The sequence below is a fragment of the Candidozyma auris genome, chromosome 1 (genome assembly GCF_003013715.1).
Source record: "Candidozyma auris chromosome 1, complete sequence".
In the NCBI taxonomy this organism is placed as follows: Eukaryota; Fungi; Ascomycota; class Pichiomycetes; order Serinales; family Metschnikowiaceae; genus Candidozyma; species Candidozyma auris.
The window spans coordinates 2,299,274-2,314,998 of record NC_072812.1 but is presented as its reverse complement, the minus strand read 5'-3'; the positions used below and the strand labels follow the sequence as shown (position 1 = coordinate 2,314,998).

Genomic DNA, 15,725 nt, shown 5'->3' with positions numbered 1-15,725 from the left:
GCTACCGTTAGAACGGTCTCGCGCTCGCCTAATTAAGCGAAACCTACTCTTTGCAGACGTTGATGAAGGCGAAAACGTCTTGAGGGAGTTTTAGCTTTTCTTCTTTCAGCACCAGGTGATAACTCTCTTTTGTTGCCAAAAAGATGCTTATTTTAATTTCCTACTTTTTCTCCAGATGTCCTCTTTATCGTCCTCCTCGTTATTCCCTCTCTATCTATGTTTACCTAAAAGAGCGTGCAAACGCGCTCCACGATCGGCTCATACATTCTTCCGAAACAACCAAAACTCTATTCACCCAACTTACTGCCACTCCTTTACCATGAAATTCACAGAACGTGTTAAAGAGTTTGTCTACTCACTCTCAGCAACAGACAAATACTCAGACTACGACTCAAGGAAATCGTTCAACAGAGTCAACAAGCCTTCAGTCAAGACAAGCCTTCTATCGCATCACGACAACGGCTCTCTCGTGTCTCTTCCAAACGGCGCTATTGGAGACGTCACCGAAGGCGTCCATGAGGTCACCTTGGCCTGGAGACACATCAAAAAATGGCTCCACAAGCACCTGCCCGAGTTGAACACGTCCCTTTTGACCCCATGTACCGAAGCAGACCTCAACGAATTCCAAAAAGATTTGGGCTACAATTTGCCTCAGTGTGTGGTTGAATTTTTCAGATTGACGGACGGCCAGTCTAGTCTCAACGATGGCGGCTTTGGCGGTCTCATATTTGGCTTGAAGCTCATGTCCATAGACGAGATTGCGGTGATGGCTTCCTCGTGGAAGAGCGTGCATCGCAAGATTCTCGAGCTGGCTCCTCGCGAGCCTGTCCAAGAGCCCAAGTCTGTCCAGCTTGAGGACGCAAATATGGGCTCAGATTTGTCCGACGGGCACAGCGAGTCGTCATTCACGTCGAAGTCGAGCGAAACCAAAGTGAAGAACTCGTTGCACACAAACCAGCGCTCTGTACCTCCTGACGCCATTGTGCCAATCTATGCTCACTCCATGTGGACACCATTGATCACGGATGAGGTGGGGAATTGTATTGGTGTTGATCTCTCGCACTCGCCTGATGACAAGAACTCAGCAACAGGCGGCAAGTGGGGCCAGGTGATCTTGTTTGGCCGTGACTTCAATACCAAATTTAAAATCGCAGACAACTTTGGGGACTTTCTCTTGATCTTTGCCAACGACTTGGAGATGGGCAACTGGGAATTGAAGGAGAATGTTGAAGTCGATGACATCATGTGTGGTGTCGACACCGAACTCGTGTACATTGATCCGGAAACTAAGAGAGAAACGCCCTACATGGATGCGTTGCGTAGGCGGGCCATCAATGAGTGGATATCGTCGTTATCGGAGGAAGATAAGGGAAAGAAAGAGAACCAGGATCTTTTAAAACATCTACATGAAGAGTTCTCTTATAAGATTCCCTACTTCGAACAAAGATCCTCCGATGATTTCCTCAATGATAACTTGAGAGGCATCGATAAACTCAACACGCCTTTACCTGACCAGACTATTACTGATGGTGATATCACGCACGAAAACACCATTGTGGACCTGGATGACGACAGCTGATTGTTCACCATATGATACGTTGAATACCTGGCTCGGAGAACCAAGTGAATCTATAATTAAAAAAGATGACAAAGAACACTGAATTGATTGTCAGATACCACAAGAATTCAAGCATATGGATCTGTGAACGAGCTAGCAACTCATTTCCGGGACGAATAAAGATCCGCAGGATCACCAAGGGCACAATGTAATATCTGGGTTCAAATAAGGGCGAGGGTACCAATGTGGCTGCAGCAGCCCCTACTAATGCAATAATACTGATGGGATGTAAGGACAACATGGAGGATTTGTGCAGCTTGGCAAGCAAGTGTATAATGACCCACAACGAGAAGTGATAAAATGGAACCGTAACATAGACAGCTGATGGATGACTTAATATTTTGCGGTAGATGTAGAAGGTATAATGACGATTGTCCGCAAGTAAGAATGGATGCACCACGGTATAGTGTTTGACAATATAGTATATCAATAGATAGGATGCAAGGGTGAAAAGAATGTTGAGTCTCTTTCTGCCCGCAAGTGTGAAATTGACATAGGCCCTGATGGTTGATGGAGATATCCAGATCGGTACGAAGAAGAAGGTCAAGAAGGAAGCACAGTAGAAAACTTGAACCAAGTGCAACGTCATCTGATGGTTCTCTTTGTCGCCGAAAGTGATTCCTCCGTTGTAGTATACAAAGGCAGCAAATAAAAAGGCATTCACAGCGAAAGGCACCAATAAAAGCCAGTCACGAAAGCACTGAGTGATGAATTTGGGAACTTGTTTCCAAAACGGCGTTGCCAGGTGTTTTCTGCGATCAATTAAAACAACAGCAGCAAACGCTAGCCATACAATGTTCGTTTGTCTGAGCCAAAGACTAGCAAAACCAACTATATTGGCATACACCGCACCTTTCACAGATCTGTGTCTAGTAACTATGACCAACGGCAAAATCACCAAGATCGTAGACCAAACATCAGTATAGAAAAGAAAGCAGTATGTGTACAACAAGGGCAACGACACGATATTGACGCTCCAGAAGTTATCTGTCGGTATCATCGAAAGCACCAAGGGTAACACCACGATTCCACCAAACAAGTTCAACAGGCGTAGCGCTGTAGCGTCACACGAATTCGGCACCCCAATGGCTTTCAACAAATGATGCCACCACGTTCCAAGAATGTACAACCCTGGAGGCGTGGTGATCTTATGATCCCACACGTGAAAGCTGTGAGCACAGTAGGCAGCGCATTGGCGAAGGTGGAAGAGCTCATCGATAAAAGGCCACTTGAGCTCCTTGTGTGCGTTCTGAGCCACAATAGCGGTGATTCCCAAGAGCACAGGTAGCACGAAATCCGAGAGGGCCATCGAGGAAAGGGCAGTTCAAAGGTTAGGGAAAGTAGTTGGGGAAGTAGTGGTGAATGTAGAAGTGTTCTGCGCGGCTATATAGAAGTCGGTGAATATGGTGAATATGTGTGAAGATAGAAGGAAGCCTAAACACAAATGCTTGACCTGAAATTTTTGAGTGGATATCCTTGATTTAGTGATTTTTGTACTTGAGCAGAGAGCAAAACACAGATGTACTCGACGTTGCATAATTGGACAGTAATACTACTGCCATGAGAGTCCCATACTTAGTAAAGCAGCAGTAGCTAACAAATATACAACAAAAGTAACAATCTGAATAAGCTGAATTCTAGAGGTAGAAGCTAGTATTCTTCTTCTTTTCAATCCACAGATACTAACTCTTGTATAGACTTACTTGCAAACTTGTACTCACTCTCCCTTTACCAAAACCTTTATATACTCCTCTCAATACTTTTTGCAGCCATTTCTTCAACCATGTCCCAGCGTCCAGCCCTGGCCAGAGAGTTGCCAGTAAAGACTCAGGCTCCTTTGGTTCCCTTACTGAGCTGCTCCACAAATAATATGCCCATTGACGCCTCCTGGATACCGCCTCAACACAGCCCTACAACTTCACATTTGGTGCCCTTGATAACTGCTCTCGACTTAGACACCAAAAGCCTCGCATACTCTGTCAGCAGGTCCAGTAGCTCCTGTTTCTCTTTGGCAATTCAGTCGCCCATTCCACAGCCACCCAAAACGTCATCTCCACGTATTCCTCGAGAGCTCACTGAGGTTCACTACCTCATTACTGTTGGGCAAACAGACAACTTTTACAGCAACCTTATCTCGTGGTGTCCGCTTACTTTAAAGCTTGCAATTGGAATTAACGGTGAGGTTTACTTTTGGGATGGAAAGTTGGAGATTGTGTGCATCTGGGAGAGTCCCAATGGCAGCCCAATCACTTGCGTCAATTGTGGAGGCGGGCACCTCCTTATCGCCACTGAAGATTCAATGGTCACTGTTTTAGACTTCGAAGGCAACATTGTGAGCTGCTGGGAGTTTGTTGCCCCTGTCCTCTGCGCTCAATGGTCTCATGGCAAGTTCTTTGTGGGAGACAGAATAGGTGTCGTCCATGCCATATATACCCCATGGAGAATTATCAAGATAATCGTCCATGAATTTAGACAGCAGGCAACGGGTATGTTATTTTTAAGGCTTTTGCTAATGATCCGATACTAACACTAGGTATTGCTGTCAGTGAAGATGGTAAGTATTTGGCAGTTGGAGGAAATGAAAATAGAGCCGTGATTTGGGACATTGCCGCTATAGATTGCCCAAAATATCTTTGTACGCTCAAGCATAATGCTGCAGTGAAAGCTATTGACTTCTGTCCGTGGTCTTCTTCACCATCTCTCATAGCCACCGGTGGAGGCTCCAACGATCGGCACCTAAAGATTTGGCATATTCCTTCCGGAGCACTCATTAAAGATTTGGAGACTGACAGCCAGATAACGTCTATCACATGGCTGAAAATGCATCGGGAGCTTCTTCTTACGTTTGGCCATTCTCTGACTGCAAAAGCTGGTGTTGCAGCGATGTACAATTATCCTGACTTGAAGGTGGTAGCATACGTGCCAGGAGAGCATTTCAGAACTTTCAGTGCTGCAGTTTCTCCAAACGAAGCGAAGCTTGCACTTGCTACCCAAGAAGGAATGATACGAACCTACTGGCTATGGCCACAGGATGACGGGCATGGTAGAAGAAGTAATGCTACGATTGTGCCAGCAAAAATTACCCCTAGGCCGTCAGCAAAGGATTACGAGAGCAGTATCATTCAATTATATGAGGGCGTCACCACAGAATTGCTGTTAAGGTAAGTGATTTTAGAGCAAGGTGAGACTACTTTGAAGTATCTATTACAATGTACATTCTTACAACGTAATCTAAAATTACATTAAGCACGAGGTAAAAATAATCAATCAACCTATATCTCCTGCGGGGTCATTGCAGCATCTAAATAGTTTTGACTATCTGTTACTTGGAAATCTTGTAAATGTTCTGCTTTGAGCGCTACGAATCCGAGGAAATTTACACATATCTCTAGACAAGAGAAGCAGACTCTAACTTGGTTCATCAACAAGTCATCATCACATTCCTTAAAACCTTCCATCTGGGATTTCTTATTTCCATTGAATCATCACCCGGGCGGAACTCCTATCAGCAGACTTCCCCATATACACATGATTAACCCTACGAGGAGAAGCTACACCTAAAATATATAGAAGGAAAATGACTCCCACCAACTAATCCCTCTCAATACAATGCCTTCCTCACCTTCATCTATTTTCACACTCGATTCTAGGCCAGTACAGGTCCGCCATCATATTCCTGTGTAACTCGCGCTAGTACTACTCTTATCTAGACCACCTTCTTCATCAACACCACCATCTTCATCAAACACCATCACCGCCACTTTCACCATGGAATCTCCTGAACCTACTAATGCTACGATTCTCCTCATGGGTCTCAGAAGAGGCGGCAAGTCGTCCATTTGTAAAGTCGTCTTCCATAACATGCAGCCTCTAGATACGCTCTACCTCGAGTCGACTTCAAAACCCACGCTGGAGCAGTTTCTGTCTCTCATCGACTTGTCAGTGATGGAGTTGCCGGGTCAACTTAATTATTTTGAGCCCACGTACGACTCTGAACGGCTTTTTTCGCTGGTGGGTGCGTTGGTGTATGTCATCGACTCCCAGGACGAGTACCTCAACGCCTTGACCAACTTATCCATGATTATAGAGTACGCTTACAAAGTCAATCCCAAAATACACATTGAGGTGTTGATACACAAAATTGATGGGTTGCTGGAAGACTATAGAATAGATGCGCAAAGAGACATAATGCAGCGAACAGGCGATGAGTTGCTAGACTTGGGGCTCGAAGGCGTTCAGGTGTCTTTCTATCTCACTTCCATATTCGACCATTCTATTTATGAGGCTTTTTCGAGAATCGTGCAAAAGCTTATTCCGGAGTTGCCCTCTCTAGAAAATATGCTAGACAGTTTGGTGGTTCACTCTTCCATCGATAAGGTGTTTCTTTTCGACGTGAACTCCAAGATATACGTTGCCACGGACTCCTCTCCTGTGGACATTCAGACCTACGAGGTTTGCGCAGAGTTTATAGACATCACCATCGACCTAGACGATTTGTACGTCGACAACGACCGCAAAATCATCAAAGACAATGGTGTGAAGGCGATCAGCTGCTTGCTGAATGGCCTGGTGTTGTACCTCAAGCAAATGATCCGAGGGTTGGCGTTGGTAGCGCTCATACGAAACGACGATGCCTCGGAGGAGCAGCAGGATATGGATGAGGTGCTAACCATCATCGACTACAACGTCAACTGTTTCAAGGAAGCGTTGGCAAAAATGTGGGAAGCTGCAAAGCTTGCACCGCCGTCAATTGAGTAATGTCAAAGTTGCTGATGTGATCGATGTGACGGCGATGCCAAATGGAATATTACAGAGAATATCCATGCATAGACAATGGCTAGGCAAGTATGAATCCACAAAAAAGGGAAGTGGCTTCTCACCGCCGACTCATATTTTTCTGCTGACAGGAATTGTACAAACGCAATTGATTGCGATTGCAAATGATGGTGTCTCAGAACGAAAGAGGTAGATGATATTGCACGTCAACTATTAGAGACGTTATGCAATGGCATCTTCACTCATCCGTGGCTTCGGCAAAATGAAATCTAGAGATAATGGACACTCGGGGAGGTCGGTGGAAAGAGTCCCACGAAACCATGTGCCACCTCCATCGGAATCTTGCGATCTTCCCTTTTTGTCAACTTGTGTGTGCTCCGGCCCTCGTCATCCGAGCCAGCAGCCATGGTGCGAGTGGCACCCAGTCTCAATGCAAGTCTGTGTGACCCGCCCAGCGCAGCGGTGGAATCCGTGGCCAAGAGCCAGAGTCCACTTATCAAAGCTTATTCTAAGAATCGTGACCTGTCAGAGTCAACAGAGCCGTGCAAGGTCCAAGAGTCAACAAAAGCTTTTGTGCTTTCGTCTAAAAGGTGAATGTTGGCCATTTTTCGCAGCCACCTTTGCTCGGACATGGCGGGGCCGATCAGGCCTGAGAAGAAAAAAAAAACCAGCCTCATAAAAAAGCGACGCACCTGATGCACTTCATGACCAGGTGGGGGAAATTAAAAGAACTGAAATGTTGTGGCGGGTGATGCAGAAATTAATTGGCGAGGCCGCCCAGCAGTTTTATTAATCGAGACTGTCCCCTGCCATTTGGCACTGCCACTGGAGAATTTTCTGGGGAAACCGCAGGGGTTGGCCCGCCCAAAACCTGATCAGGTAGGTTAGTCTGGAGGCTCTTGCGCGGGAGCCTCATGGGGCAGAGAAAAAACGTCCTTGGGCGGGCCGGAACGTTATTTTTGTGCGACGTGGGGGCAGCGCTGGGCTTACAGACGGGGAAAAACATAAGCAGGTTACATTTGAATCGATCGGATTTTTTTTTATTATTTTAGTCTATAAAACCCCATGGGCGGTGATAAAAAAAAAGTAGCAGAAAATCAAGTCATAACAGAGGCCTCAATGAAAACAACAATGTGCATTAAAAGTAGACCGTAAGACATCAAATGAATAAAAAAGTAATGATTTGGATGATAACAAAGCGTGCGGTGCAACCTGCAATGATGGCCACGCACCCCACAATTACCCAGACTCTCAGAGAAAAACATGCCGAGCGAGCGAAACAAGCGTCTGGGTGCGGCGCCATGGAATTAGGCCGCCTCTAAGCTTCGTCGTAATGTGGAGAGATACTGGCTTACCAGCACTCGTAGCCGCCGTCAACAACCAAGTTGTGACCCGTGGTGTAGGAAGAGGCGGTCTCGGAGGCCAAGTACAAGATGGAGCCAACAAACTCCTTGGGGTCGGCCATTCTGTGCATTGGGATCTTGGACTCCCAGGCCTCCTTCATCTCGGTATGGCCAGCAATGACGTTTCTCGTCAAAGGTGTGAGAATGTAGCCTGGAGACACGGTGTTGACACGAATGTTGTACTTGGCCCACTCGCAAGCCAAGGATCTCACCATGTGGATGACACCTGCCTTGGCCATGTTGTACATTGCCTGAGGCTGAGGGTCGTTAACAATGGTTCCCGACATGGAGCCGATCATGATGATGGAGCCACGCTTCTGGTTGTCAATCAAAGGTCTGGCAAATGCCTGGGCTACGTAGAAGGCGCCCAAGCCGTTGACACGCATGATGCCCTCGGCGTTGGCAGCAGGGTAGTCCTCCGCAGGGAAATTCTCGCAGTAGCCGGCGGTGTTGACCAAAACATCGGCCACGGTGCCGTGGTGCTCGTTGATCTCAGCAAAGGTAACCCTGACGTTCTCAGCGTCGCCAATGTTGCACGACCACGCAGACACCTTGCCCACGGGGGACTCGTGTTCGCCCTTGAGGGTCTCCTGGGCCCAAGCCAACACCTCCTTGGCGGCCTGTTTTGTTCTCTCCAAGTTGATGTCCACAAGGGCCACGTCTGCTCCTTGGGCAACGAACGCTCTGGAGATAACCGAGGCCATGCCTCCGGAGCCGCCGGTGATGATGGCCAACTTGCCATCCATTCTGAAGTTGGGCACCACGTTTTCGTATGAGAAGTTGCTCATGTTGTCAGGGAAGTAGTGGGGGAGTTTGGATTTAGGGAAAAGGGTACCTCAAGAAAGAAAAAATGAGATAAACTGCAAAGTGTGGGGGAGCGGTCGATATATATAGTCACTTTTTTTTTTATTTTTTCTGGCTCACTCCCTCGCCTGCGTGCATCGATGGCCCACGTCAAGCAGAAAAGAAACGTTCACGGCGCCCGGCAGTGTGCACAGGCGAGGTTGCATGGCTCAGTGCACAGAAGAGTGCGGGAGCCAAAAGGAGACGAGAACCGTGATACAAGGCGAGAGCGATATTGGGGGATTTTTTTTTGGAGAAGGAGGGGAGATGACTTTGATAAAGTTTGCTTGATCTGGAATTGTCCAAGTTGAGTTTAGGATTTGGTCGAGGTCTGTAAAAGGGGGCATTGAGCTGAGCGTGGGGCAGAGCAGAGACACAGCATTTAGGTAAACGGTAACAGAGGGCAATTTCCATGCATGGTTATTTTTTTTTTTTTTGCTACGGCTTTCTTCAGGCTGGGTTGGTTTTCTTCGACTTTCCTGGGATTCCCTTTTTTTCTTTACGACTTTCTCCAATTGTTCATACTCTACTTCCAATCGCTATTCACCAACTTTCCTAGCCCAAAGCAATTCTTGTGTCCCGCTTGGGTCTCAATGAGATAGCAGTGGTGCGTGAAAAGAAAAGACCTCCTCGGTAGCCACGTTCAGACACAATCCGGTGTGCGGGTGCAAAACACAATTAGTAATTACTTGGTGTCGGATTTCTCCCGCTTGAACCTGCAAGAATGCAAGCTTGCTTATCTTTGTGGTCCCTTTCTGTGGGTTTACATTTGCACTTTTCTTCTGCTTTGGAGAGAACCCACTTTGAGGACTCTCTGGCTGCGAAAAAAGTGTGCAAGAGATGATTTCTGGCCACTGAACTACGGCGTTGATATCATTTTTTTTTGCCTTGATAGTCACGTAATTTCGCTCTCCTCCCTTGTCTCTCCTTCCTTTACTTTCCCATTATTACCTTCGCTTGATCTCCTTCTCTTTATTTCCTGCTTTTTTTAATTTCCTCCCTCCATCTCCTACTCTCTCTCCTGCACTTGCCTCCTACACATTTGCGTTCGCACCTCTGCTCTGCTCTATATGTCTACCCTCGGGCTACTGTATTTCACATTCGCTTCTTGTGTGCATTCATACAGCTTGGTCCAGTGTCTCCAAAGGCCTGGACGTTGTTTTTGTTCCTGCTTGACGGGCTCTTTTCTTTTTCTTATTTTTTCCGGCACATCCGATCTTTTCTGCTTGGTCCAACGCTCGATGCACCCGTGATGTCATTTGCAGGCACAATGATCTCACAAACAAAGTGCCATCGAAACACCTTGCCCGATCCGGATGGGGTTTTTCCGGAGGCCATCTTTGCCAACAAATACCGTCTTTTAAACACTCAGTGATGTCAGGGTGTTGCTGACACTCGATGCGGGCCGCTGGAGCCAATGTGTTTGAATGTCGCACATGGTGGATGCTGGAATGTCTCAAGGGCGGCGGGTTTCGATGAAGGCTCGTTTCTTTTCAATCTCAAATGCCTCATTTCCACTTTCCCTAGCTGCTCTTCTTGCCCTCATCAACAGTTTGATGTTAAGTGCTTTTTTTGTTATCCGAATGTTTGTCAAAGAACTTTGAGAGTGTGCTGCTTATCGATCTTCCAACCCATCTGGTGTTATTGATATGATTTCTCAGGCCTCTCCAGTAAATTCCAACTAGCCGCCAATGAATAAGAAGCGAAATCTGAGACTTTCTCTTACACAAATCACCATTATTCTCTTGAAGACTACTCTTTCGCTTGTCTCACCTCTTGCTGTGAAGCTTAGCCCTGCCACTTCTGAAAGCCTTTTTCGAGTATCTACCATTCGGGCTTCGGTGTGACTCCAGGATGCCCTTTAAAAAAACAGAAGAGCCGAAGAAGAGAAAACTTCCAAAGAATCAGTCTTTACCCCGCAGTTTGTTTCTCTACTTACCTCACAGGCATGTATGTCGTAGACAAGCAAGCAGAATAATGTTTTTGCAGTCATTCACAACACACTCCTCAATCCATTAGGTCACTTTTTTATTGAACGCATGGACAATTACAAGAAAGGACACCCACGGCGCTATTGAATCGAAGTTCAGCGGTGAATGAGTAGAGATCAAGGGCTAAAGAGCATTGCCAATACCGACAGTCCTCGGTGCATTCACTAGGGATTCAGGCTTGTAAAACAGAATTGATTGGGGAAAAAGTTCTAAATCAGTAGCGGTCCCCAAACTAGCTTGTACCAGTCTTGCATCTTCTTAAACTATGGATTGTGTGGGCATCATTTAAGGTATTGGCACAGCTCACTCTCATACACTTGCCTTCATCGAAACCAAAAAAAAATATCGGTATCGTCCAACGCATTTGGCTTCCAGAGATGTCGATCCCACAATTGAGTAGCCTCCACAAATTCAACACTTTGATGGGGCCACCATCGTTCACCATTGTCTCCCAATGTAGCTTTAGAACAACCTAACCCCTCTCATACCAGTGCCTAATAAATGAACACTACCTAGCCTCGTATCCAATTTTTTTGCATTCTTTTTGCAATTACCTCGACCTTAACATCCTCCCGTATTCCTACTCTGCCCTCAACCAGTTGCATATATTTAACAGCATGAGAGTACGCTGTACCTCATCAGATACATAAATTAAAGATACATAAATTAAAGAATATAAAAGTCCAACCACGGCTCGTTCACCCGTAAAGACGGTCAGGGCCGTCCTGCAAGAATTGAAAGTTATTCGCATACGCTACCCAAAAATCAAAACCCATCTAGTCATATTTGGGAGTGCCGGGTTCCTCCGGAAAATCCTCATCGTCCGAAGAATCGTCGGGTTCAAGCCCTGGCACCGGCTCGTCTGTCTGATAAAAGTGCAGCCTCAATTTCCCCAAAACTCCCGGGTTGAACCGGGCCATGGGCTCCTCAGCCTCCCGAGGAGGCCTGACGAAGTCGACGGCCACGACCAGGCCAACGATGTACGCGAGGGTGATGTATATTAATGCCTTCATTGATGAAAGAAGAGGGTTTGGTGTCTTTTTAGGGTTCGCATATTCGGGAGGTGAAATATACCAGGCTGGCTGCATATGCATGAGATTGACGTCTTTGACAGATTTTAAGTGGGCTACGGACAAAAATATATAGATACAACAGATTGATCAGATTTGGTAATGGAACCCTTAGTTGAAGCAATTTGTGCCAGTAATTGGTCAATTCTTGATTTTGGGGTGCTGTAATTTAGTCTCTCTCTGAGGACCCCTATTGAGATGGGCTGTGCAGCCTTCACATACTATACCGTCTACCAACTGTGGTCCCTACTACAAAATCCGTAAAGCCTGTTTTCTATGTCTAAAATTAAAGAGATTGTGAATAAATCTCGTAATAAATATGCTGCTCATGCGAACTACAATGTCTGGGTGACTATGCTGATGATGAGTCTGACGAACCATGCTTCATGTTGCTCTTAGCTTCCTCTTTTTCCTTCATGGCTTGCAACCTTCTTAAGTTCTTCTCGTCTCTCTTGGCTTGCCTGCGGTCGAACTTTGCATTGGCCCACATTCTCAACAGCTCGCCGTATTTGAGACAGAACAACGGAAATGGAATACCCAAAAGAAGTCCAATGAATGCAAACATGGTATTTCCCCATCCGTAGTTTAATTTGTCGTACATCTTGGTAGCGAAAAGTGGGAATGAAAAGCCAAAAAGAGAACGGAAAACGGCCGCTGCAGCCACCGAGGATGCTGCAAAACGGTTGTTCATGTCAATAAGGTATGTTTGGACGTTTTGAAACACTGGAACAATACAAATGCCAAAGAGACATGAGCCAATTGCTGGCATGATCCAGTGCACTTCCTTCTGTGCTGACCAGCCGTACCAAATAAGCGAAACTGGGATACCAAACCCACTGGCAATGAGCATGACAAGACGGAACTCTGGCTTGGGCACACCATTGTTCTTCTTAGTGAGCCTGTCGTAGATTCTGCCGTTCACTGGAGTGAACACGAGGGTTCCAACCATGAAGCCAATACCCAATGGGATATACATGAGACCCGAGATCTCGACACTCATCCCGTAGCTTCCCTTGTAGACCGAGGGAAATGTCACAATGAGAAGATACATAAAGCCATAGCAAAAAGCCATGAATATGCCCAAACCGAAAACCATAGGGTGGCCCACCAAGAGGGTGATTGGTCTCATGACAGAAACAACAATCTTGCTTGTAGTTGTTTCGCCATCAGCGACTTCGAAAATCGTATGCAAGTGAGGGTTCCCGGTACTCTTGCTCAACTTGACTGCCTTGTTTCTCAAGAGTTTTGGAGAATACGTTTCTTCAAAAGTGAGGGTGCCAAGCACGGCGGTAGCAAAATTGAAGATTGCCAAGTAATAGAAGCACCAATGCCAATTGGCACGCTGGACGACAAAACCTGAAATGACTGGAGCAATCACAGGACCCAAAAGCGGGCCCATGGAGTAGAAGGCCATCGCCACTAAACGCTGGTCGTCGCTCCAGACATCGGCCAAAGTACCAGCACCGACGTTCAAAGGGGCACATCCGCCCAAGCCGCCCAAAAACCTCAACACACAGAGCTGGGCAGGCGTCTTGATGAAGCCACAAGCCAAATTGAAAACGAAGGTGATCCAGATGGATATGTTGAGCACTGGAATGCGGCCTATACGGTCCGACTCAGACATAGGGGCAATGATCAAGGGACCCAATGCCCATGCAAGAACCATGATGGAGACACAGAGCGATTGGACAACCGAGTTGTTCAAGTTGATCGACTCTGAAATGGCCGGCATAGCCGGTGAAAGCACCGAGGACGACATCGGCGAGATCAACGAGTACAACGACACCATGCCGGTGACATAGAACTTTCTCATCATCGACCAATTTCTTGGGTACTCTGGGTCGTCAGGCCCGTCCCACGCCACAAGCTCTGGGTCCATGGCGGTGAACTCCCCACCAAAGTCTTTTGTAGGAACCGCTGTATCTGGCAAGTCCTCATAGTTGGAGCCATCATCCTTTTCTAGCTGCTCCTTTTGACTTTCCAAGTCTGCTGCGTGGAAATGCACTTGCTCTCTGGAAGCCATCCGCAGCACTCTCCTAGAAAGCGTTCGAAGCACTTCGTTCTGGTTCTCTAGTCTCTGGTTTTCAATTTCATCACTGTCCATATCACCGTAAATTTCATGGACACTATAACTTGTGGGAACTCTAGAAACAGCCAGTTGGGAAGTCTGGAACCGGTTGAGCGACGATCTGAGCGAGCTGAATGAGCCTGTTCTTTGCTGTCTATTCGTAGGCGACGGCTGTAGTGGCTGTGGTTCCTCCACCAGCCTTAGCGACTCTGACGATGTACTGTTCATGCTGTATCAATATTAGGGATATGGAAGGAAGTTCTTAAAAGAATGCGAGGGTGATGAGTAAGCTAAGATTGACGGATCAAAAAAAATAACGGAACAATGCTTTATATATGAGGGAAGACGCATTAATGCAAAGTCTTTGCACGGCGCGACTAGCATGCAGGAGCACTTGAGACGAAGAAAAGAAAGTGTTCACGAATTGCTAGAGTGAGAGAGATTTGATGAAAAAGGAAAGAAGCCGTATTGAGGATGTGGACATTTATATCAGATATGGGAGAAATTGCCCACAAATTTTCCTCTGAATCCCTTGTTGTTGCACTTTCCTAAAGCACTCGGAAAAGTCGCGATCATCCCCGATGCGCCCTCAGCCTCTCTCGGCAGCTTTCCTGGCCGACCGGTGTACCGAGCCAGGTGAGAGAGGAAGTGGAAATCGGAAAGGAAGGAAATAATCTGTTAGCGACTGAGCATTGTGTTTGGCCAACTTAGGTTTCTACAACGCCAGAAAGTATCATCGTATTTTTGGGGACGGATGGGTTCTGCTTTATTTTTTGTTTTCTTTTTTTTTTATGTTAGATGGCTCTGGTGCATTAGCCGCCATTAGCCGAGAAGTGCCACAAGACACGAAAAGACTTTCCACCCGTGGCGCCCAGGCATGTGAAGAGCACAAAAGCAGATTCTTTGGGGTCAGTTTCCCTGAAGTTTCCATCGATGTTGGTATCTCAAACTTCCTATCTTGTACCCTCTGGTTGTGGTTACCCCTCATCAACTGTAAAGTGCAATCCGCAACTGTCTCACGCGGAGAGAGCAAAGATGAGAAGCTGTCAAAATGCACGGCCAACGCTCCTGCGTGTCGATGTTCTAGCGAGGTTCCTACAGAGACATATTTTTTTTTTTTTTTCCTTTTTTGGTTTTTGGCACTTCTCAATATCCGGCTCTGCTCATTGACTGTTTCACGTTTTGGTGCATTCGGTAAAACCCTTCAAAAACTCTTTCTCTCACATCACTTATTTGGCAACTCATCATGCACCCGGCGTGCTTGCTCGGTCCCTCGTGCCGGTACCCCCTATATAGTGGCAGAGAATCTTCGCATATTTGATTTGATATGACGACACCCATGACAGGTGTTTGTTACGGTGAAATTGGCTTGTGAAAGGCCCGCAACTAGCCCAGTGTGCCGATGCGTTGTTGAAGCGCAAATTGTGACAGGCCACTAAATCGAGCCTTGAGACTATCTGAAGTCGGCGGCACAGGCGGATAATTGAGGCGGGTAAAATTAGTGAAAGTGACACAAAAGTTGGCGAGCTACTGTAGGCTACTTTAGGGGTTTGTATAATTTTACTGGGATTTTGGGAGCTGGACTGAGCCTCAGAGAGTGATAATGTACTTTTGAATGAAATTGCTTGGACAGTCAAAAATGGATTGAGGTCAATTTGTAGGCCGGCTATCTGTGATGGAAATATTGTATGCGCAATTCTTACTGCCAACGTGATTCTATCCGGGAACTGATCATATCTGACCTTCCCCGTTCAGTGTAAAATTACTTTGTATTTTGGGCAGAGTTGCCTTGTTAACTAAAGTCGATTGAAATAGGTCTAACAATGGCGTTCGTCGAACCTTATATTTGTTGCTATGAAATGGTTCTTGAGCGTGATAAGAGGTATGTAGGTTTCCTTCTAACAATATCAATATTCAGCTATTCGGGGAAATTTTTATCATGAATATTCGAGGGTC

At 46.4% G+C, this 15,725-nt stretch overlaps 5 protein-coding genes across 5 annotated transcripts; 2 read left to right on the top strand and 3 right to left on the bottom strand. All coding sequences in view use genetic code 12, as the record gives it.

Annotated features, from left to right (window-relative positions):
• Positions 1 to 319: 319 nt before the first annotated feature.
• On the top strand, positions 320 to 1,579 carry SMI1B (Smi1bp; the record flags this gene model as incomplete). Its single annotated transcript, XM_029032452.2, has 1 exon — positions 320 to 1,579. The coding sequence occupies one exon, from the start codon at positions 320 to 322 to the stop codon at positions 1,577 to 1,579; it is 1,260 nt and encodes a 419-aa protein (XP_028892767.2).
• Positions 1,580 to 1,583: 4 nt separating this feature from the next.
• On the bottom strand, positions 1,584 to 2,927 carry DIE2 (dolichyl-P-Glc:Glc(2)Man(9)GlcNAc(2)-PP-dolichol alpha-1,2- glucosyltransferase; the record flags this gene model as incomplete). The annotated part of the gene is made up of 1 exon (XM_029032451.2): positions 1,584 to 2,927. The coding sequence occupies one exon, from the start codon at positions 2,925 to 2,927 to the stop codon at positions 1,584 to 1,586; it is 1,344 nt and encodes a 447-aa protein (XP_028892766.2).
• Positions 2,928 to 3,401: 474 nt separating this feature from the next.
• Positions 3,402 to 6,376, top strand: CJI96_0001092 (GTP-binding protein GTR2; the record flags this gene model as incomplete). The annotated part of the gene is made up of 3 exons (XM_029032450.2): positions 3,402 to 4,104; positions 4,152 to 4,779; positions 5,329 to 6,376. 3 exons carry the CDS (start codon positions 3,402 to 3,404, stop codon positions 6,374 to 6,376), a joined length of 2,379 nt encoding a protein of 792 aa, XP_028892765.2.
• Positions 6,377 to 7,745: 1,369 nt separating this feature from the next.
• On the bottom strand, positions 7,746 to 8,585 carry ARD (Ardp; the record flags this gene model as incomplete). The annotated part of the gene is made up of 1 exon (XM_029032448.2): positions 7,746 to 8,585. One exon carries the CDS (start codon positions 8,583 to 8,585, stop codon positions 7,746 to 7,748), a length of 840 nt encoding a protein of 279 aa, XP_028892763.2.
• Positions 8,586 to 12,053: 3,468 nt separating this feature from the next.
• Positions 12,054 to 13,997, bottom strand: CJI96_0001090 (uncharacterized protein; the record flags this gene model as incomplete). The annotated part of the gene is made up of 1 exon (XM_029032446.2): positions 12,054 to 13,997. One exon carries the CDS (start codon positions 13,995 to 13,997, stop codon positions 12,054 to 12,056), a length of 1,944 nt encoding a protein of 647 aa, XP_028892761.2.
• Between the last annotated feature and the right edge of the window lie 1,728 nt (positions 13,998 to 15,725).